Here is a 22,806-nt window from a genome sequence, read left to right as displayed (position 1 = left end):
TTGTTGGGATGTCAAGATTTGTTTGTTTATACCTCCTGTCTCTGGGCTGTGGTTTGGTTTGGTTTGGGCATCTGATGGATGGAATCAGAGATCCCTTGCAGCAAAGGGAATAGAAAACCCCCCACTTGGAGGGGGGTCACTATGCTGGCACTATAGCTTAGATCTCTGTGTTAATCTTGGTTCCAGTTGTTAAGTTTGGGATCTAATTTTGGTGCCATTTGCACATTCATCGGCGGGTTCATAGTTTAGAGAAAGAAAGGCCGAAAGGGTGTTTGGGAGTGGCGATGTTTAGCCACGGGCATATGCAACTTGGCTTTACTTTGGAGAAGTGTGTGGCAGAAACATCAATCATGTGCTGGTTGCAGAAAATGCAGTGATTTAGGCCTTGTTCGCTTCAGCTTATTCAGCCGGCTTATCAGCCACCAAACAGTATTTTTCTCTCACAACAAATCAGCCGCTTCAGCTTTTCAATCGGCTTATAAGCTGAAGCGAACAGGCCCTTAGTCGATCAGCAAGGACATCACAGCACCGTTCTCGGCTAAATACTATACGGTACTAGTGTGTGAGAGAAAAACTGCCCCCCAAAAAATCATGGAAATGGTGTTTATTTTTCATATGGATTTTTTTAGGGAAAATATTTTGCGTTTGAAGATTTGTGATTTATTTTATACACATATATCATGAGTTCAGATACGCTGTTGAGATGCTCTTTCTTCATTGTAAAGTAAATATTTTTTAGTTCATTGTAAAGTAAATTGAAAAAAATAAGGTGATGTAGTCATTCTGAAAATTTTGACCAAGTAGTTTGAACATCAATATCATCGTGGAGAGGGAGTGAGAGGAACAAAACGGAACATCACGACTTGCCATCTAGGTCATCTTGCTTTGATTGGGATCCCTTCCTACAACTTGTATTTGACATGCCTCTTTGGATGTTTGTAACTATATGAGAACTCATACATGGATCGAATGAACCCTTCATGAACAGTGACACTTCTCCTACTTTTACTAAAACGAAAGACAAACGGCGGCTTACCAACTTTTTTTTATCCACGACTATAATATAAAATTTTTCTAAGAATGGCTAATAAAACACTTTTTTCTCCACATAATGTTGAGTATGATACACACCACTCTGTTGTGCCTAGAATTTCAACAATCAATCCTTGTATCACTATCTATAGGGTTTCTAAAAGGCAGCCACAAGTCGCTAACATCAATTCTCTAGCATTTCTTCTATTACTACTAAATAAGAACTACTCCCTCCATCCTATAAAATATAGGTCATTTGGCTTTATAGATTCATAGCATGTTTATATGCATAGCAAAATTTATAAATTTAAAAAAGTTAAAATAACCTATAATTTAGGAGGAGGGAGTAGTAGAGAAAAAATACATGGCTGGTGATGAAACAAAGGAAAATATTAAAAAACTAAATGATCAAACAAAACCTAAACCTAACTTCCAAAGTTGGAGTGTGAATTTTGTACAATTTTGTTCAAACACACATGCTCGCTAAGACACTAACCAACCATGCTACTAGAAACAAGTCCACATCTCACATTGTCTAACTGACAAATCATTTCCAAGAAACTGAAAAGCTTATCCAAACTCCACCATAAGCAATGATGCAACAAAAATAAATAAAAATAAACAGAGAAGGGAGCTGAACCATTTCAATAGCCCCTTAGGAAACATTATTAAATAAAAGAAAACCCCACAGGGAGAAAAGAAAATGGCATTTATTTCACTTTCCCGGGCCCAGGCCCTGAAATCTGAATAAAATCCACTCTCAACTCCAACGTCCCCCCACTCTCCATTATTCCTCCCTTCTCTCCTCTCTCTCCTCCCCCCACCGCCCCACGCTCCCCCTCCGCCTCCGCCGCCGTCGCCGGCAAGCTCCGGAGCCGCGTGGAGACCTCGCCGGTGAGATCCGTTTTCTGTCAGTACTGGTAGAGATCAAAGTTAGAGCGTGGTGAGTGTGCCCGCCAAGGTGTGGCTGCATTCGGCCTCCCGCTCCTCATCCACGCGCGCCCGCGGCCTCCCTGCGAGGCTGGCTCTGGAGGCTCAACCTGGGCTCGCAGCTCGCCTCCTCCAGCCTTTCGTGTCGCCGCCGCACAGTCACTCCCTCCCTAAGCCTGATTCTCGGTCCACCGCCGCCGCGGGCGCGGTGCTCCTCCCTCGGTCTGGTGGAGTGGCGTGGGGTGGAGATCCGTCCTGCCGTGGAGTGATTCCTTCTTTCCTTGGTGAGCAATCCTAGCTTGTTTGGATGGGTGCCCCGAGAGTTCCATTCCTTAGCTGTAGGCACGAGCAATCAAATCCACCATTGAGTTGTGGATTTGTGTTCTGCGTGGCGCCACGCCCTCTAAAGTTCATCAACACCGATGGCTCGAGCAGTTCTTCGCGCAAGATTGATCTTTGTATTTTGGAAAAAAAAATGTCGGTTCATCTGAACCACTATGCCCCACGCTATGTCCACAGTCCACCCCTGAAGCTGCCGACACCTGTTTTTTCTTTCCTTCCTCTTTTATTTTTTGGCATGATAAGAGTCAAATGCAGCACGCTGGTTACATTGGAGCCTTAGATTTGTTCAAAACAGGTGAATTTGGTTGATAAAAAATTGTCTTGGGCTCCAGGAGCTGGAAATCACAAATTTTGTAGAGGAAACGTCCTTTTCAGTGGGTTGTTTCTGAAAACCAAAGTTGATTTTTGGACAACAGTGTGTTGTGGGCTTGCCAGTAGATTTCAGCCATTCCTATCTCTTCCATTCCTACTAGAAATGGCTGGATGTTTTCTTTGTCCCATTCTCCAATGTCCAAACCTGTTATTTCCTTTTGTCCTTAGGAAAAGCCTATCTAATTTTATCTTTTGAGAATGTTTAGAGCGAAATGCTAATGTTATCCCTTTTTGTTGTGAGTCCTGTAATCAGATGTTGGAGCTCAGGTAGAAGTTAATAATGGACGTGATGGAGGCTGAAGAAGGTCCTTTTCTGGCTAATGATGCCAAGGTATCATCTTTACAGTGAATTCATATGGTATTCCTGTTGATCTGTTGTTTGTCTGCCTTTTGTAAGTACATCCTAAAAGCCTCCTATGTTTGTTGATCAATGAGGATTACTTTTTTTTTTCAATGGTTAGTACTATTGCAATGCTTTGATTTCTATAAGGTTCTTTTTTCTTAAAAAAATCTACTGCTTAGCAGGGGCCTTTGTACTGTATGGAGCAAGTAATATACTTACAATAAGTTAATGTAACCTATACCTTCTCGCTTTGGGATTTGCTTAATTTCACTACAAAATCTGATTTTTTTTTTTGTTTATGCAGTTGCATGCAGGAATTTGTAGAGCATTTCATCCGGCGGTATCTAAGCTTTCCATCATTTTCCCTTTCATCGAAGCATCAAGACCCAGAAGCAAGTCTGGTATACAGGCATTGTGTTCACTACATGTAGCTCTAGATAAAGCCAAAGGGCTTCTTCAACATTGTGCAGATAGCAGCAGGCTCTACTTGGTAACTTCTTGTTTCTCTCTGAGATACTACAACGCACTGGATAGAACCACAATTTCTATTGGAGATCTGTGTGATTGGAACAGTTTTCATAACAGTGATTTTATTTTACTTCTAGGCCATCACTTCGGAAACTGTGCTTTTGAAGTTTGAGAAATCTAGAAGCCAGCTTCAGGAAAGTCTAAGGCGCGTTGAAAGCATAGTAACGGAAGATATCAGCTGTAAGGTATATTGTCCAAAGAAACTCATCTAGTCAATATCTTTGGATCACTGTTCTCTTACCTTTTGCCTTTGTTGCTTTATGAATTTGCAATATATTTGAATGCGCAGTACTTACTGACACCCTGAACTTGTTTATGTACAGATTACAGAGATTGTTAGCGAGTTAGAGGAGATTGTCTTTACATTGGATCGGTCAGAGAAGGAAGCTGGCGATGATGTGATCAATTTGCTGCAGAGAAATAATAAAACAAATGGTTCCAGTGACAGTGGGGAGCTGGATGTCTTCCATATGGCTGCTCTAAAATTGGGAATTACATCTTCTAGGGCAGCACTCACTGAGAGAAGAGCCCTCAAGAAGCTAATTGAGAAGGCTCGTTCTGATGAAGACAAGCGGAAAGAGCTTGTTGTGTCATACTTGTACAATCTCATGAGGAAATACTCAAAATTCTTCAGAAGTGAGGCTGGTGACGATACAGAATCTCAAGGATCGTCTCCCTGCTCGCCTACAGTATTAGGCATGGATGACATGTACGGGCCCTACGGCAATGGCCGAGCATTCAGTAGACAGCTTTTGAGCGTTCAATCGTTCAATTCAAGGTTTGGATCTTTCAATTCTCGGCTCGGATCATTCAACTGCAGACGTGGCGGCGGTCCAAGGTCTGAAAATATGTCGATCCCTCCTGAAGAACTTAGGTGCCCTATTTCCTTACAGCTCATGTATGACCCAGTCATCATTTCATCTGGGCAGACTTATGAGCGTGTTTGCATTGAGAAATGGTTCAATGATGGTCACAGCACATGTCCAAAAACTCAGCAGCAACTTGCCCACCTGTCATTGACTCCAAACTACTGTGTCAAAGCCCTGATCGCCAGCTGGTGTGAGCAGAATGATTTTCCAGTTCCTGATGGTCCACCGGGATCTTTTGATGTAAATTGGAGACTTGCTTACTCAGACACTGAGGCTACAGGTTGCGTGCCTGTTGAAAGTTTTGATTCTACCAATGTGAAGAGTGTCAAGGTTGTCCCGATGGAGAGTATGAGACAGGAGGAGCCGGCAAACAGCGAATCAGGAACGCTGGATGACAGCTCTTGTAACGATTTCGATTTAAATGAGGGCTATGGGAACTTGCTGCTCTTGCTTCATGAAAGAAGCAACATGAACAAGCAGTGTAGGTTGGTGGAGCAGATAAGGTATCTTTTGAAAGATGATGAGGAAGCAAGGATCCAGCTAGGCTCAAACGGGTTTGCTGAGGCGCTAGTTGAGTTCTTGAGGAATGCCGTGAATGATGGAAATGAGAAGGCGCAGGAAGTTGGCGCCATGGCTCTTTTCAACCTCGCAGTCAACAATAACAGGTATTATTGCCTAGTCATCTGCTGCTTGCCTATTGTCGCTAGTTGGAGATATCTAGGGTGTATGCTAACTCAAAATTAGTGTAAGTGTTTTTTTCCTAACATTTTTACTTATCAATACCCATTCTTATTTCAGAAACAAAGGACTTCTGTTATCTGCTGGAGTTGTTGATCTACTCGAGCAGATGATATCAAATCCTCGCCTATCTGGTCCATCCACAGCACTGTACCTTAACCTTTCCTGCCTACCTGATGCGAAGGCCGTCATCGGTTCAAGCCAGGCTGTGTCATTCCTAGTCGACTGTCTGTACAGCCAAGAGGCCGGCGACACTAAAAGCAGTTCCTGTAAGCATGACGCCCTGTACACGTTGTACAACCTCTCGAACCACCAGGCCAGCGTCCCGGCGCTCCTTACCGCAGGTATCGTGGATGCTCTCCACTGTCTTCTCACCGAGTCTCCAGCTTCGGAGGGCCTCGGTTGGACAGAGAAGGCCCTTGCGGTGCTCATCAGCCTTGCAGCCACCCAGGCCGGCAGGAAGGAGATCATGTCCACACCGGGTTTGGTCAGCACATTAGCGACGCTGCTCGACACGGGCGAGCTGACGGAGCAGGAGCAGGCTGTGTCATGCCTCCTGGTGATGTGCACTGCCGACGACAAGTGCATCGCCCCGGTGCTCCAGGAAGGGGTGGTCCCATCCCTGGTCTCCATCTCGGCGGCTGGGACTGGGAGGGGTAGGGAGAAGGCCCAGAAGCTCCTGAAGCTATTCAGGGAGCAGAGGCAGCGAGATGCGCCGCCACCCCAGCAGCCACAACATCAGCAGCAGCAGAGCCAGCTGACGGAGGCGGGAAACGGTGGTGGTGCCATCGTGTGCCACCGGGAGTCAAAGCCGCTGTGCAAGTCCAAGTCCCGGAAGCTGGGGCGGACATTGAGCTCTCTGTGGAAGAACAGAGGCTTCTCACTGTACCAGTGCTAGGATCTAGAGTAGGGTTGAGTCGATCAGTGGATATGTACATCTCCTTCTGCCTTGCTTCCCTCCTGATCTTTTTGGGTTTTTTTTGGCGGTGTTGTTTTCTACGGGTAAAGCAAAGACCTTCATGTTCTTCCCCCCCTGCTCGGTGGGGTGATGTAGGGCATTTTCCACTTTTGCCTTTGTCAAGAGATGTGTACAGTTGTTTCTTTCTTCTCTATCAGATAAGATGCTGCTTCTCTGTCAATCCAGCATCCATTGCAAGCAACTGGTTGTTTTACATGCAAGATGCATAGCTCGTTTTGCTTGCCTGAAGGAAAGAGCTGATCAGACCTGAAACACACTTGGATAGGCTGCTGTTGACACCTGATGCGCCAAAAGGCTCTTCACCAGACACTACTGCAGCGTAGGGTAAGATTGACGGCAGATGAGCCTGGTGAGAGATAATGAAGATGGTGGCATTGACACATCCTGCCGACAGGGATGATGAGCGTAATGACTCGACTCGCATGGAATTGACTCCACGTTTTTTCTGTTGACGTTTCGCCCCGACATCGCGGGGTCCTACCTGAGATGTACATTTGGCACGGACGTGAAATGTGATCCGTGAATTTTGCTGGCCTCTTAGCTATTAGATTGGGTCCTGTTCCGTTCCTGTATTTGCTAAGAAGGTGCATGGACGAGAGAAACAACTACAAGAGGTGTAATACCAGTGTCGGAGCCTGACGGCTGCTCGTGGAGAGATCCGGCGGATGGTGAACGGCTGTGCTTAGTACACGACGGATGGTAAAGTATTTTAGGAGTACGTCCAATTTACAAACAACCGAAGTACAGGTACAAAAACAAACAGGCAAGGCTGACCAGGTTAGCATATCCATATGACCATGAGGATGTTCATTGAGTGGTGAACAAAAGCAAACAATCGCTTGAGAGATGAGGCATTAAGACATCCAAAATTCCTAACCTCAGGTTTAGAATAATTTTCAAAAGCTAATTTTGACTAAAACATTCCATCTCAAAAGACAGAAGTAACTGAAGATTCTCAGGGACTTAGTTCCACCTCAAAAGACCGAAGTAACTAAAGATGGCCTCTTTGTGTGTTCAATCACATTTGAAGTCATGCAGCAAAATTATAGGGACAATTCTCGAGGATGACTTGACGGGTGGGGTGGGTGTTAGTTCCATCTCAAAAGCTTGATGGGTGGGGTGGATGTTAGTTCCATCTCAAAAGCTTTGACGAGTGGGATGGGGTGGGGGCATCTCAGGAGCTCCGGGAACAGGAAGCAACTGCAACAAGGAAGAATGTTGACATTTAGAGAGCGATAAGCTGAACATACATCATGACGAGCCCTTCAGTTTACAAGGAAATAATGACCTGTAATGTTTATTAAATCTGTTACCCGTAGATCCCTCAAATTCCTTCATTTTCCTCGGTCCCATCTTCATCGATTTCCTCAGTTGCATCACTGCATCCATAACCATAAAATAAACTCAGACTGTATGAAGTCTTCCCAAACAGAACAAACAGAATAGGGAATTAAGTTTTTCCCACAGAACGACACATCCTGAATGCCACCCACTTCAGGGATTGCAATTTCTTTCTCAGGAATGTGCCATTCTTAAGAGTGGCAAAGGTTAAATCCCTTTTCTAACCCCAACAAAAGAAAACTCAAATACAAAACTCACTCAGATGTTTTGTATGCATTCCAGGTGCTGACAAGCCTAAGAAGAAAAAAGATTTATGTTAGAATATATTCCAAAGTTGTAACAAAATGTACAGATAAAGACTGACGGAGATATTAATAGACACACCTTTTTGGTTTTTCAAACACATATAACACATGCAGAACCAGCTTTGTAATAAATCTGCCAAGGTCATATGCAACCATAATATCTAGTATAACAGGATCTTCGATTGATTGAACTCCATCGATCTTCATCCGAAAATAATATGGAGTTAGTTTTTATGTAGAAGCTATATATTCATGTTTGAACTAGAAGAGTAAAACAGATACAACATGTACGGGATAGGAACAGTACAGAAACTATGCGGATAGGAACAGATACGATTCTTGTGTTTGGGATAGGAACAGATACAATTCATGTTTATACAATACATGGGTAACAGATATAATACAGAAACTATACACCCGTGTATACTTCAAGCCACGATTACTGAAATTCCTCACAAATCTGAGGAGATCCCAGTAATGATCTTTGTATGGGTCTGAAAGACTTTGGTCATAGTGGAACACCTTGCTATATGGCATGGTATCACGTATTTTTGTCCACCCAATGCAATCTAAGCGCTGAAGGGGACGATGAGCGTAATGACTCGACTCGCATGGAATTGACTCCACGTTTTTTCTGTTGACGTTTCACCCCGACATCGCGGGGTCCTACCTGAGATGTACATTTGGTACGGACGTGAAATGTGATCCGTGAATTTTGCTGGCCTCTTAGCTATTGGATTGGGTCCCTGTTCCGTTCCTGTATTTGCTAAGAAGGTGCATGGACGAGAGAAACAACTACAAGAGGTGTAATACCAGCGTCGGAGCCCGACGACTGCTCGTGGAGAGATCCGGCAGATGGTGAACAGCTGTGCTTAGTACACGACGGATGGTAAAGTATTTTAGGAGTACGTCCAATTTACAAACAACCGAAGTACAGGTACAAAAACAAACAGGCAAGGCTGACCAGGTTAGCATATCCATATGACCACGAGGATGTTCATTGAGCGGTGAACAAAAGCGAACAATCGCTTGAGAGATGAGGCATTAAGACATCCAAAATTCCTAACCTCAGGTTTAGAATAATTTTCAAAAGCTAATTTTGACTAAAACATTCCATCTCAAAAGACAGAAGTAACTGAAGATTCTCAGGGATCTTAGTTCCACCTCAAACAAAAGACCGAAGTAACTAAAGATGGCCTCTTTGTGTGTTCAATCACATTTGAAGTCATGCAGCAAAATTATAGGGACAATTCTCAGGGATGGCTTGACGGGTGGGGTGGGTGTTAGTTCCATCTCAAAAGCTTGACGGGTGGGGTGGATGTTAGTTCCATCTCAAAAGCTTTGACGAGTGGGATGGAGTGGGGGCATCTCAGGAGCTCCGGGAACAGGAAGCAATTGCAACAAGGAAGAATGTTGACATTTAGAGAGCGATAAGCTGAACATACATCATGACAAGCCCTTCAGTTTACAAGGAAACAATGACCTATAATGTTTATTAAATCTGTTACCCGTCGATCCCTCAAATCCCTTCATTTTCCTCAGTCCCATCTTCATCGATTTCCTCAGTTGCATCCCTGCATCCATAACCATAAAATAAACTCAGACTGTATGGAGTCTTTCCAAACAGAACAAACAGAACAGGGAATTAAGTTTTTCCCACAGAACGACACATCCTAAAGGCCACCCACTTCAGGGATTGCAATTTCTCTCTCTGCCATTCTTAAGAGTGGCAAAGGTTAAATCCCTTTTCTAACCCCAACAAAATAAAACTCAAATACAAAACTCACTCGGATGTTTTGTATGCATTCCAGGTGCTGACAAGCCTAAGAAGAAAAAAGATTTATGTTAGAACATATTTTAAAGTTGTAACAAAATGTACAGATAAAGACAGATGGAGATATTAATAGACACACCTTTTTGGTTTTTCAAACACATATAACACATGCAGAACCAGCTTTGTAATAAATCTGCCAAGGTCATATGCAACCATAATATCTAGTATAACAGGATCTTCGATTGATTGGACTCCATCGATCTTCATCCGAAAATAATATGGAGTTAGTTTTTATGTAGAAACTATATATTCATGTTTGAACTAGAAGAGTAGAACAGATACAACATGTACGGGATAGGAACAGTACAGAAACTATGCGGATAGGAACAGATACAATTCTTGTGTTTGGGATAGGAACAGATACAATTCATGTTTATACAATACATGTGTAACAGATAGAATACAAAAACTATATACCTGTGTGTACTTCAAGCCACGATTACTGAAATTCCTCACAAATCTGAGGAGATCCCAGTAATGATCTTTGTATGGGTCTGAAAGGCTTTGGTCATAGTGGAACATCTTGCTATATGGCATGGTATCACGTATTTTTGTCCACCCAATGCAATCTAAGCGCTGAAGGGGACGATAATCAAAATCTGCATTCTGTCTACGGATGTCGTCACACAATTTGAAGAGCCTTTCGAGCAAATTTGACGTGGACGTTGGTGGCAGAAAAACCATATGGTCAGCAAGAAACTTCTGGAAAATCTCAAATTTTTCAGACTCAAGCTCAGGGAGAGACATCACATCAGAATGAAATTCGTCAAAATAGGCTGGACCCTTGATGCCTTCAATCTTGTAATACGGGCGCAAGAGGACTATAAACTTCTGAAGGTCAGCAACAATTCCATCTTTAGTTGCATTTACTGGCATCTTGTCAATGATTAATGTTGCACCATCCCCACGAACCCGAATGTCAAGTATATTCCATTCCCCATCCCAGCAGTGGCCAGCCTTATGAGCTTTCAAGATGTAGTTCAGCAGACGTTTAGCAATTTTCCTCCCAGTTCGTATCAAAGCTGTGACTATATCCTTATTGAAAAGTGTGAACAACCTAACCAATCTTTTTCTTGATACGAAGTTTGGGAAATATTCTTCACTGCATGTAAAAAAATATTAATCTTGGGCTATCTACATATCTAGCAAATATGCTGAACATAGCTTTTAGTACAAATTTATTTACTGGCTGCAAATCACAGAACATAGCTCTTAGTAAAAAAATATTTCAAAATGTGACTTTTGGATGAACTCAGCAGCAAACCTTGGATCAGTACATTCCGCCAAAAGTTCTTCCATCACTACATTTGCTTGCACCGTCTTTTCAGTATACCACTTTTTAGCCTGATGTCATATTTGTAGTCAGGAACAATTGAAAAGAAACTTCATAACAATTAAGTAAGTTCCATTACCAACACTTCTTCAACTCTCAAGCTAAAATATGTTAGCATGGTTCTCGTTGTATTCTGACTTTTGCCTGCCTCCACAAAGGAAAACCCTCCTTCGGGCAAATTGGTGGAGAAGAAAGTGCCCTCACTTCCAACTTTTAAGATACCTAGAAGCACATCAGACGATGGCTTCTCCCTTTTCCTTTCCATCAAATGCTATAGAGAAACAGGGGTGGGTGGATACAAAGTATACATGTTGATGTTGATGAATATGAACAGTTTGAGTCAACAATCTTTACCTTCAGTTGTTTCAGTTGTTTCAGAGCATCCCTCACCTCAGGTGGTGTTACAAGAAATTCTGATCCTAGTATCCATTTCTTGAAAATTGGGTCGACAGGCGATCCATGTGATTTCTAGAAACATTTTTTTCCATGTCAAGCCAACCACAAAATTATAGAAGCTCGATAAAATTGTACAAAGAAATGTCAATGCTCACAAATACCTCTACAGTTTGATCACCATGAGACAGGATGCTATAAGCATCTTCATCCGAAATCTAAACCATGAAAAAAACTATGAAAATGTGTAAAGCAATATACACTATACAATAAGCAACCCAGTGTAAATAGCTTACCTGATCCCAGTATTTCGCAAACGCGTCCTTGTTCCATGAACGATTCTACAGAATATTGACAAAGATTCAATGAAATATTATAAAGAGCTCGTGTGTTTTGTTGGGGAGAGGGGGGGAGGGGGGGGGGGGGGTTAAGGCAAAAACCAGAGCAGCTTTGGAAGTTGGCACATGAGCTTCAAGATGTCTTTCATAATTAATTTCTGTGCAGAATTCCTCCAAACATTTCGAACACTTGTACACTTTCTGGTTGATGTGTGCCTGTTGCAACAAAATACAGTACGCACAACATCAACCTTAGATTAGTTAACACTGTACCAGTTGGAAAAAAACAAAGCATTCTGCTGATTCCTTACCCTGGTGTATGAAAAGTCACCAGCTACAAATATTTCTTTTTCATCGACCTAATATTATCAACATGGAACAAGACAATAATAAGCACAATTGCCATTTTCAAAACACAGATGCACAGAAGGGGCATGCAATGACATAGTTACATACCATAGTTTTCCAAGAAGCAGAAGGGTTCTTGTTGTGAAGGGCTTCATCTTCTACTAACATGTATACAGTACCATTGTGCTGCATAAAACATACAGAAGATATAAAACCAGAAAGCTTATTAAAAAATGAGAGACTCCACTTAAAGTAAAGGTTCATACCTTACAAATGGTATTGAATTCCCCGTTCAAATACAAAATACCAATTTGTCCAGGCTCAAGTTGCTCTTGTAAAGAGGGAAAAACCTAGAAGTTCATAGGCAAGCTCATTTTATAAGATTGGAAAAATGAGAAAGCTCATCTTATAAAATTTGGAAAATAAGACATCTGCATAAAGTTAAGAACTCCCTTTTCTTTTTTTCCCAGGTTACTGACAATGGTGAGTCCAATATGAATGGTTTAACCATGGGGTTGATAAAGTTCATAATTTATCACACTTTATGTTGTGTAGTCCGGTTAATCAGGGTGGGATCGGACTATGCACCTGGGAATCTTACTAATGGTGTCAATCATATATCCAGGAATAAACAAATTTACTTTGAGCAACAATGGTTTCAACGTGTGATATACTAAAGAAATGTTATCATGCATAATCATTTATGTTACAACTAAATGATTGGAGTCAATACCTGCTCATTGAATGCAGGTGCATGGAGTAGTGGAGCTCCCAAAATGCGAAATAAATCATATTCTCTTGAATCCTCAAATTTGGCAGTGCTGTAGTGTTTACAGGCCAAAAAATGGAAATTAGGACAAAGCAAAGTCATGAAATACTGAAACAATAAAAAACAGTTAACCCACAAGGATAACCTACCCAGCCACAGGGTTAACCTTAATGCCCGTGCAAAGTCTCTTAGTGATATCAAAGTACTCTCCAATTATTCGCTGATTCTCAGGCGTTGGCAGTACATTGTTCTTATGCCAGTTCAAAATTTTTCCCGAAATAAGCCTTTCCATGAATCGGGCCACTGTAAACTTGGGTTCACGGGAATCAAAATTGGCTTCATTGTTCAAAACCAACCAATTCGAAAGAGAAGTTAGGGCAGAAGCCGCCCTGTCGTTGCAGACCAAAACTTCTGTAGATCCGCCCATGAACTCCATCTCCCGTGCCGTGTACCTCATCTTTCTGTTTCAAGACCTGCAGAGGAGATTTGGGTGGTAGGAAGGAGGTCATACGATGGGACATTGCGTAGTGGGGTGATATGTCTGTTGAATACATACAAGAGTCCTAGCATTAGAGTTCCCAGACAACAAATTGAGCCTGAGCCGGTTGCAACTTACTTTACCACGAGTTCGACGAACGGCGTGAGGCGACACGAGGGCGGAGGAGAGCTCTGCTGCGTAGAGGAGGTCGACGTCCTCGCCGCGTCACGGGCGTCGCCGGTATAGACAGCCCGTGGTCGTCGCCTGTAGCTCGGCGCGTCCACACCCGCCGCACAGAGATGTCGAGTCGTCGGCGACCTAGGCCATGTCAGATCGTCGGGTTACTCGGCGGGAGGCGGGCGCGGGCAGAGAACCAAGTCATTGGCGGCTCATTTGCCCCAGGCAAGGGGACAGTGGTATCTTCGGGCCTGGATAGGCTCCTCGGCCCAATTACGGCCTGCTGGCCCACGCCCACCGATTCAGCAGATTCAGAAATCAGAAACTCTTCTCTGCGCAACCCGGCGGGGGGGGGGGGGGGGGGGGGGGGGGGGGGGCGGGGGGGGCGGGGGTGGGGGGCGTGGGGGAGCGCACCGATGAGTCGCCGGTGGAAGGGCCGGTGCAGGCGGCGAGATTGAGGCTGCATGTTGAGACCTCCTGAATGTGGAGTCTGGTGGCGAAGTAATTGTTCAAGAATATGGTACAACTAGGATAGTGTCTGTGCGTTGCTACGTGCAACAAAATATTTATTTTGCAATACATTACGTATAGGATTCAATAGGATAATAATAATTTAAAAATAATCACAAATTAGTGCTCCAAATTGTAAGTACTAACCCATTTTGATTTTGACTACCAGTATATTTTGAAACTATTTGTAGTAAATGCATCTATATGCCGTACAGGAGTTGTAGCTTACCAGCGTGATTCGGTATTCGTGGGCGCAGCAACGAACGAGACATCCGTGGTTAGGCCACGTAGTCATGGTGGGTTAGGAAGCTGACGTGCAAATTTATTCCGACGCGAAATCAAGAGTATCGAGGAAGCAAGCAACCTGCCATGCAAGTTGGCTCACCTAAACTTACGCCTCGGATCAAGTCTAACTTGCCATGCTCCAGCCATCCTCTTTAGCTGGAAAAACTACTTTGATGGTCCACATAGAGAAAGCTGGTACCTGTTAATTCAGTACAAGCTGACAGGTTTATAGCATTTGAAAATTATAACATGCAAGATGTGTTGTAACTTATCCAGCATTAACACCTTATTCTGAACATGCCTATGAGGCCTAAACTTATGCATCCAAAGTTGATCCGAGCATAAGAAATATAGAAATTCAAATGCGTTGCTACAAGAGCGAAAAAAAGATGACGACATACTATAGTTAGCGAGATGAAGCCAATAAAAATCACATATGAAAATATTTGCATGGCAATTTCTATTCTGCGTGACTTGCAATGAAAAAAAATGTCACTGAAATCTGATTTTAAACAATTAAGTGTCACAAGTCATAAATACTAACTATATGCCTTGCCCTGAGTAGTTGACGAACCAATTGTTGAGTCAAATGGTGAGTTTCTGTATCAAGTATATAAACTACTGACTTAAATGTAAATCCTTGTCATGTTGCTACCTTGAAAATACAAGTCCAAGTTTTCCCAATCTCAGCCTCTTGTTGTAAAATACTGAGCCCAATACTAAAATCCACCTAAATGAACACAAGGCAAAATCATGATTCAAAACAGATAACTCAAGCTGATGAAAACTGAACACGTGAGATGTACAGAAACTATCAACTCCCTGCAGACATTTCCCCTGCTATGTACTGATATCTCTACAATAATATATTATTCACATAGATCTCAAGAACCCATTAGGTGAGAGCAGCTTTAGTTGCACTCTTTGACCATATATTATTGCCATGTAATGCAGTCCAGTCTACAAATGACAACCTCTAGTTAATAAGAAAAGGGAAATCAGAAAAAAGTTTATATGTGGTGCTAAACAATCCAAGGTAATTCAAACAATGAGAATTTCTACTGTCAATTTTTTTATGTGGTGCTAAACAATCTCAATTTCTTTCTCCTGTCAAGTGTACCATGGCAGGGTTTTAACAAGGCCACTTCTTTTACATAGTTTCAGTACTCATGCAGCTCAATTTTGAATTGGTTCATTTGGAATATAATGAGCCATTTGCAGGTCTGATGAATGTTTGTCACAAAAGAGCTGAGTCCCAGATATTTTGCCTATATTCAATCCAAGGCAAAAGAAAGGTAGTGACTTACAAAGACATTTGCGCTCAACATCTCCTAGACATTTCCAACACGTTTTCTTGACAATGATTTGAAAGACATGTCCAGTAAACATGAGGGCTTCAGGTTAGCAAAATAAAAACTTTAACGGTTCACACTTGGCTTGCGAACGAAACCAAGTTCATGGAAAAAACATCGATGTAAAAAACAGACTGTAGTAAGGCAGCCTTTTATATCTCCACACGAGCTCCTTCCAGAACCATATTTGAATAGCAGCTTTGCAAGTACCTGGGAGGATATGAGTTCAATCAGGGAAACACTGTTGATCTTCTAAATGACGAGATTGATAATTGCTTATCTAAACAATTGAAGCCTGGAAATAATTACAGTACCATTAGAGGTATACCTATGTTTGAAAGTGCACCCACAAAAAGGCCTGATGTCATAGTAGTTACACAGAACAACTTGGAAAGGAAGTACACCGGGGTGTCAAAATCTGCAAACACAAGGATATTCACTCAATCAGGGGAGCATGCTTGAACTATTGTTTTGGACCGCAAACCGTAGATTTTGATTCATAGTAGCAAAACTATACTTTTGACTCAGTTTCAGCAGTTACATCATATGAACATTAAGCAATCAAGGTTCTCAACCTAACCCATACTCCTAAGATGCTCAGAGTAGGAATTAATGCCATCAAAAATGTCCACCAACCTTTGGATGACCTCCCTGTCTTTTTGGGCAGACTCCTCACGGCACTTGCTGAGCCTATGCTGAAGAGATGGATCATCATCATAAAAATAAAGCTCGAGGTGCCTAGGTTCTTTACCATCCTCTTTACCAAATGATCGTATGTTATGGTAAATTTGGCCATGGGCACAGAATGTGTACACACCACTATTTCGCATGTCGGTGGTCCTACTATCAAACTGACAGTACATAGAAGTGAAAGAGAAGTGTCCATTGAAATATACGATGTTCGCACGAAAGTGCCTAGCTTTAGCGTCTGAGGTAGACCACAGTCTCACAAGTTCCGGTGGTGTGTCAAGGGTGGTTCTGACTCGAACTTCTTTGCATTGCAGTGCTCGCAGTTATCCATTGCCTTGAGCATGTGCGTCTCCTCAGGGACATTGGCATAAACCTGGCCATATGGATCCGGTACATCGGGTTCACTGGCATCTTCATTAGCCATCTCGAGATCGACATCCACATTGGCATCCCAATCATCACCTTTTAATAATTTGCACGTATATGGAACGTTAGATTTTGGAAATAAGCAAACTCAAGGGTGACAAAAATGGGCCGAGATGTACCTTGGCCTGCGAAAAGGTACCCCTCATCCTCTTTGTCCTCCTCCTCAAATATGAGGTTCTCATCGCCATCTGTTGCAACATTAGCAAATTAGCTCAGGATGACTAAATGAGTATATTGACATTGGTTGAGTTGTGTATTGTTTGAAGACAAATGGATTAAATACCGCCCTCGCCCATAGATGCCTGTGCATTGGCTTGTTGGGCGTTCACAGACGATGAACCAGGTATTCCTTCACCAATTAGATTTAATGTATGTAAGAATAGCCAAAAATATATCCGCGAGATAGGCTAAATTAATTGACTATAATGAGTTTACCACAGTCAATAACAGATGGTTGTGTCTGTGTAGCTGCATCGTTTCCATGTGCAGATGTGGGCTGGCACTTTCGGGCATCGCTTTGGGTGGCACCTTTAGTTCGATAAATAAAGAGCATCACGTAAGAAAGAGTTCATTTAAGTACAGGTGGTAATATTAAAGTGCTCAGTGATGGTTTGCTAATTACCATCATCAAACACACCAGATTGAGTCGGGTCATTTGTATCATCCAAGTTTGTGTTGGCAGTTCCTTTGGCTTTTCTTGCAATGGTTGATTCAAATCTGCGGTTTCGCCGGGTAAGAAGTGAATTTCTCTCCCCAGGTGTCACGCGAGGCCTATGCATGGTGTGGGCTGCAGTACATTCCGGAGGCTCTCCCTCCCAGCTTTGATCTAAAGCTTCCCTCATGTAGGACTCACGACGCCTCTTGTTCAATCCATTCCGCCGTTCATCAGACATTGATGCAGCTCTGGAATTATCCCTCTGCCTCTTGACCTCCTTGGGATCTAACGATTGAGGTCTCCAATTCACTGCATTCTGATTGCCTACAATGACGCCAAACAGTAAAATTGATTACCTGACTACATAAAAAGATGCCAGACAGTAGGACAAGGTACCTCGGTTGCCAGTATTTGGCAGTTCACGAAAGGGGGTTCTAGGACTGCTTCCATCAGCTCCATGGGCATCCATTTAACTGTTTCCTCACCCGTTGACAGTACACTCAGCTTCAACAGGTTGAATCAAATCTCTGGCCTAAAAAAGAACAAAGTCAACATGAGATTCAATTTCAAAGAGATACACATACTAATACTGCTGCTCATGATGTCGGCTGGGAAGGAGGCCCAGTCAGTTTAAAAACTGAAACTGTCAAAACTTTCCAATATTGACCAAAATTTCCCCTGCGCTCAAGCTGCTAAAACAAAAACACAAAAAATAAAACCAAGCATCTGCACCAGTTCAAGGCGTTCAGTTTGTCTTGCCCACAGATCCCTAATTCACAATGCTGGGTACTAATTTTGTCAACATGTTTTTGAGGTACCTCTCGATCTGCAGTCAAAACAACAGAGATAGGTAGAAGTATCGGCTTAGCTATTTACTCAGAGGGCAACCAAGAGCATCTCCACACCCGTTGAGAATTGACAGTACACAGGTTGAATCAAATGTCTGATCATCCCCCGGCCAACATCATATCCCCACGAAAGAAGGTACTGATAACTTGGCCAAACATCATATTTCAGGTCAAGAGAAAGAGATACCCAAGATCCCTCAGCCAACATCCCCATGAAAGAAACTTACCTGGCTACGGAGCCACTGAAAACTTGTGGATTTCAGAACAAGAGCTAAATCATGCTAATCTGGATTATCATGTTCTTTACTGAAGCCTAAACCCTGAACTACAAAGCACTTTACTTAGAAAGTCACTTTAGCCTGAACTATCAGGCACTACTCTGTATGATAAGCACACAACCATGATTATATTGTTTCTAAAGCACTGCCATCAACTGAAATAAATTAAAGAGTGCTAGACATCATTGCTGACAACATGGATAAACATGTATCACATTAGTTACTGTATGAATATGAACTGTAGTCCATCCGACAACATGAATGAATATGCATCTTAAGGGATGAATACATGGTTTACTTACACTGGAAATCTCAATCTCTATCTCTTCTGGAAAGAAGACAAATAGATATATTAGATAATGTAGGGTGCATTACAAATGGCTGAAATACAAAGTTCTGTTATTTGCTGACGGTACAGAGGAACAAAGAAGCAGCATAGAAGGTCTGAAGCATAAAAAACATGCAGTATTGAAATTTCACATACCTCATGGCAACAATAGCTTTAAAATTGATGTTTTCATAAAATTGATGTTTACAATAACGTTCAAGAAAGGCAATAGAAAACACCAGAGGACAAAGGTGAAAAAAAAGCAAAAGTATACATGCATGCCAGTTATTCACTTTTGTATTATTAACTCTTCTTCAGATGTACGCCACATCCTCTTGCTGGCCTCCTGAACTGGCAGGCAAGCAGTGTCCGACTAACTCACAAGAAGGCAACCATGTTGAGATAACTAACGATAACACTGACGAATGGGAGATTAATTTCAAGACGAAGTGGCATCTGGAACGTATGGTGATCTGTGGATTGGAGGTATTTCTACCAATCATATCTCTACAGTTAAGTTGGTATGTGCTGTCACCTGAAAGCAATAAGGTTTAGGCTGCAGCGGCAAAGATGCAGAGCAACAGAAAAAAAACAAGCAGCTGCATGCCCGTGCGCAGGGGAGCAAGCGTCCTCAGGAAGATGCCAGACTACTGGAGGGCGCGGGGCAGCGGCGCCGCCGGCGAGAGTCCGCAGGGCACCATCCCACGACTCAGTGACGTACCGGGCTGCCACCTTCATTCGTTAATGGACCGCACTCAGGCCTATACCGCACTGAACTACGAAGAGCATTTCCGAACCCTACCAACGCAATCGAACCCTCCTTCCCTCTTCGTGTCCGGCGGCGGCGCCACCCATCGCGTCTCCCGTACCCGCGGTTTCATCCATCGATCCGCCTCCAATCCCGTCCATGGCAACCGCCACCCCTGTTCCCGCCTCCTGTGCCTTGGAGGAGGTCCTTCTCGACGGATATGCCTACATCGGCAACAAGCCCAACCATACCACCGCCGTTAGCTTGACGAGGAATACGGAGATAATCGTGGCGTCCTTCTGGAGTGAGCGCCCACCGCTCCCCTCCCGCCTGTACGTGCACTGCCCCGAACTGGAATCCAGCGCCTTCTCGCAGCTTCCCCGCATCCTGTGCGTGGTGGAAGGCCTAATCCTCTTCCGCGTCGCCATCCGCTGCCGTGAGCCCATCCTCTATGAGGAGTGCGACTACTTCATCTACCATGTCGACAGCAGGTCGCTTAAAGAAATCCCCAACCCCAGCCCTTTCTCCATCCGTGACGACGATATGGGCCTCCTACCTCGGGGTAACCACTACACCGTCGCCGCGCTGGTGCCCACAAGCGACGATAAGGTGTTCACGCTTCACTTATTTCAATCAGAGATCAGGAGGTGGACATCCAAGGATGTGTCTCTGGAGGCGCCACAGAGCGAGTTCCCAATAGAGATCCCAAGGGATACGGATGCTTGTCGCCTTTTGAGTCATACCACAAGCACCGTGATCACGCTTGGGGGTGAAGACGGTACCATGGGCTGGGTCGATCTCTGGAGGGGTATCCTTCTCTGCGATGTGCTACTCCCCGCCCCCAAGCTCCGAGGCGTGCCTTTGCCGTGGCCGAGGGCAATGTATCTACCTAATGGTGAGTCTCGGATCAATTTTGGATCTCCAAAGCTGTACCGGGGAATTGCCTTCAGCAAGGAAAAGCGCTGCCTCAGGTTTGTTGATTTGGATACCATCTTCAAACGCCTTCCTGCTTCAGACAAGGAAAGAGGGATACCCACTTACAGATTTGAAGGATGGGAGATCACCAAATGGAGCAACTGCAATCTGACCAATTCCTTTGAGGACTGGAAGGCTGACTACCTGCCAATCCACGCAAACGACATCAAGTTAAATGAACAGATGCAAAAGCAAATGCTGGAGTACCAACTGCTGTGGCCGAAGGCACCATCACAGGGCAACAGTGTGGCTGCCGACCCAGGGCGAAACTTGGAGAACGTCACTGTTTTTCTACCCACTCCCAGCATGGATGATTCAAATGTTGTCTTCTTGATTGCCAAGGCTGAATTCCGGCAGCCTAAGGCATATGTTCTTGAAGTTGACATGGGAAACAGACAACTGAAAGGTGTGACCGAGTTTGGAACTGCAAGGGAACCATGTGCCCGTGTCATCTGTTGCCATGGTAGTGTCTCCCAAGTATAAGACGTGTCCAGCAACTTCTTCAAGGTAATTTATATTAGAGCTGCCATATTTCATCTTCATTAGCATAAAGATAGCAGCAACGAATCCAATGGCTTTATAGAAAAAATTGGTAAGGAACGAACATTGTAGTGATCAGCAGCATTCGATCCTGAGTTTTGGCGATGAATTGCATTCACCTTTTACTGTTATATATATCAATGTTTGGTTATTGTTTGTTGTAATTTCTATTGTTTTACATTTTAATAGACTCCAATGAAATGTGAGTGAGTTCAGCTAGCTCTTGAGTGATCAAAACACTTCTTTTTCCTTTTTTTTTGCAATCTTATTGTTTGCTGTGCACTTTGGCATGCTTCGTCATCTGTGGTTCATTGGTAGTTCTATAGTTGAAACATAATAGCCCCTGGCTCCCTGTGGTTCTCCTCGGTTGTTCTCTGTTTCGAGTCATAACATTGTCCATCGCTCATCCTTCCTCTGCATTTCAGTTTCTTATCTTCTGAATGCTATTGAGTCCATTGTTGACGTGTTACATTGCTAAGTAAATACTAAATACCACTCCCCTAAATCTGCTAAGTTTCCACCTGTTATTTGCCCAATTTAACACATAGGATTTAGGTCTACTGCGTATAAAGCTGGACCCTTTTCAGAATATGACATTATCTCTGGGTTAATTAAAAATATGGTCCAACCTCATACCTATGAGGCTCTGGTCCTATATGACTATACCATAGTTGAATTTAGTGGGGTAGTTGAAAATATGAACATCATCGTAGATATGGAAGTAGAAATGCAATTATTTTTTTGGGAAATGATTCCATCGAAATCAAGCTACTTCCTTCCTACTCCCTCCGTTTCAAAATGTAGGTCGTTTTGGCTTTTCTAGGTACATATATTTTGCTTTGTATCTAGACATAACCTTATATCTAGGTGTATAGCAAAATCTATGTATCTAGAAAAGTCAAAATGACCTACATTTTGGAACGGAGGGAGTATCTTTGAACATAAGCATGAAAATGTTAAACTGCTACTATTTAGGGTAGAGATTTCATTCCATCTAAATGCTCCTTTCTTGTCTTTCAGAATAAGCGCTATGTTATTGTACATATCCTTCATTAACAATATTTTTACTTCTTTTCAGTAACTGATGGTAAGTTAGGGATGCTGAGGAATGAATTGTTTTGGAGTGATGGCAACATGAAAGGTGATGTGTGCCACATTAAGATTTGATGATGCATGCACAAGTCACTGGCTGCATTGATTCAAGAATACAGGCGTTTATGGTGATCTTTTGCCTATGGTATGCCTTTGATGTGTAATAATTTCTGGAAGACAGATTGAATTGTGCTTGAATTTATTGCTGTTTTCCCGTAAGTTACTTAGTGTTTGATCATGCTTTGACGTCTAAGAAATTTGTATGCTACTCTACTGGCTGTTGTACTTTCATAATATTCAACATATCTGTTTCGCTGAGGTTCTGCCAGTATTTTGTTAGTAATTAGGAATGGTCATTGCTTGGCTTGGCTGCATCAGACAAGTGTGTGGATGGGCAGTTTAGCCAGTTTAGGAACAGGAATATTAAATGTGGGTTAGGGACAGTATAGAACAGGAATATTCATAAATGTAAATGCGGGTAGTTAATTGATCTTCATAGTTAATCCACCTCCTATAATTCCCTTCTAAGACTTGTTGGCGTTGACTCGTGGTTGCCTGATAAGAAAAAGGCTGTCACCGTGCAGTGACTGACTGATTATTTACTCGACCACCTTTTTTTTCTTGCTCATT

General features: G+C 43.0%; 4 protein-coding genes across 5 annotated transcripts; 2 read left to right on the top strand and 2 right to left on the bottom strand.

Moving 5' to 3' along the window:
• Positions 1-1,791: 1,791 nt before the first annotated feature.
• On the top strand, positions 1,792-6,255 carry LOC117859186 (U-box domain-containing protein 45). Of its 2 annotated transcripts, none has more exons than XM_034742386.2 (6): positions 1,792-1,926; positions 2,930-3,007; positions 3,324-3,509; positions 3,625-3,732; positions 3,871-5,081; positions 5,215-6,255. In XM_034742386.2, exons 2-6 carry the CDS (start codon positions 2,957-2,959, stop codon positions 6,050-6,052), a joined length of 2,394 nt encoding a protein of 797 aa, XP_034598277.1. In that variant the 5' UTR covers positions 1,792-1,926; positions 2,930-2,956; the 3' UTR covers positions 6,053-6,255. The 2 variants fall into 2 exon arrangements, with proteins under 2 accessions (XP_034598277.1, XP_034598278.1); XM_034742387.2 differs by lacking the exon at positions 1,792-1,926 and adding an exon at positions 1,938-2,246.
• Positions 6,256-8,711: 2,456 nt separating this feature from the next.
• On the bottom strand, positions 8,712-13,674 carry LOC117859188 (uncharacterized). The gene is made up of 16 exons (XM_034742388.2): positions 13,411-13,674; positions 12,944-13,267; positions 12,759-12,846; positions 12,292-12,375; positions 12,134-12,211; positions 11,989-12,036; positions 11,780-11,893; positions 11,636-11,680; positions 11,504-11,557; positions 11,301-11,414; positions 11,026-11,217; positions 10,878-10,957; positions 10,031-10,715; positions 9,693-9,814; positions 9,567-9,602; positions 8,712-9,353 (listed from the first exon to the last, which is right to left on the bottom strand). The coding sequence occupies exons 2-16, from the start codon at positions 13,249-13,251 to the stop codon at positions 9,299-9,301; spliced, it is 2,103 nt and encodes a 700-aa protein (XP_034598279.1). The 5' UTR covers positions 13,252-13,267; positions 13,411-13,674; the 3' UTR covers positions 8,712-9,298.
• Positions 13,675-16,843: 3,169 nt separating this feature from the next.
• Positions 16,844-19,605, bottom strand: LOC117859191 (uncharacterized). The gene is made up of 4 exons (XM_072293871.1): positions 17,764-19,605; positions 17,335-17,691; positions 17,148-17,240; positions 16,844-17,061 (listed from the first exon to the last, which is right to left on the bottom strand). The coding sequence occupies exons 1-4, from the start codon at positions 17,834-17,836 to the stop codon at positions 16,988-16,990; spliced, it is 597 nt and encodes a 198-aa protein (XP_072149972.1). The 5' UTR covers positions 17,837-19,605; the 3' UTR covers positions 16,844-16,987.
• Positions 19,606-19,618: 13 nt separating this feature from the next.
• LOC117859189 (uncharacterized) lies at positions 19,619-22,494 on the top strand. The gene is made up of 2 exons (XM_034742389.2): positions 19,619-21,051; positions 22,163-22,494. Exon 1 carries the CDS (start codon positions 19,729-19,731, stop codon positions 21,025-21,027), a length of 1,299 nt encoding a protein of 432 aa, XP_034598280.1. The 5' UTR covers positions 19,619-19,728; the 3' UTR covers positions 21,028-21,051; positions 22,163-22,494.
• The last annotated feature ends 312 nt before the right edge of the window (positions 22,495-22,806 follow it).

Source organism: Setaria viridis, chromosome 5, assembly GCF_005286985.2.
Source record: "Setaria viridis chromosome 5, Setaria_viridis_v4.0, whole genome shotgun sequence".
Taxonomy (NCBI): Eukaryota; Viridiplantae; Streptophyta; class Magnoliopsida; order Poales; family Poaceae; genus Setaria; species Setaria viridis.
The sequence above is the reverse complement of the archived record's forward strand: the minus strand, read 5'-3'. Positions and strand labels throughout refer to the sequence as shown.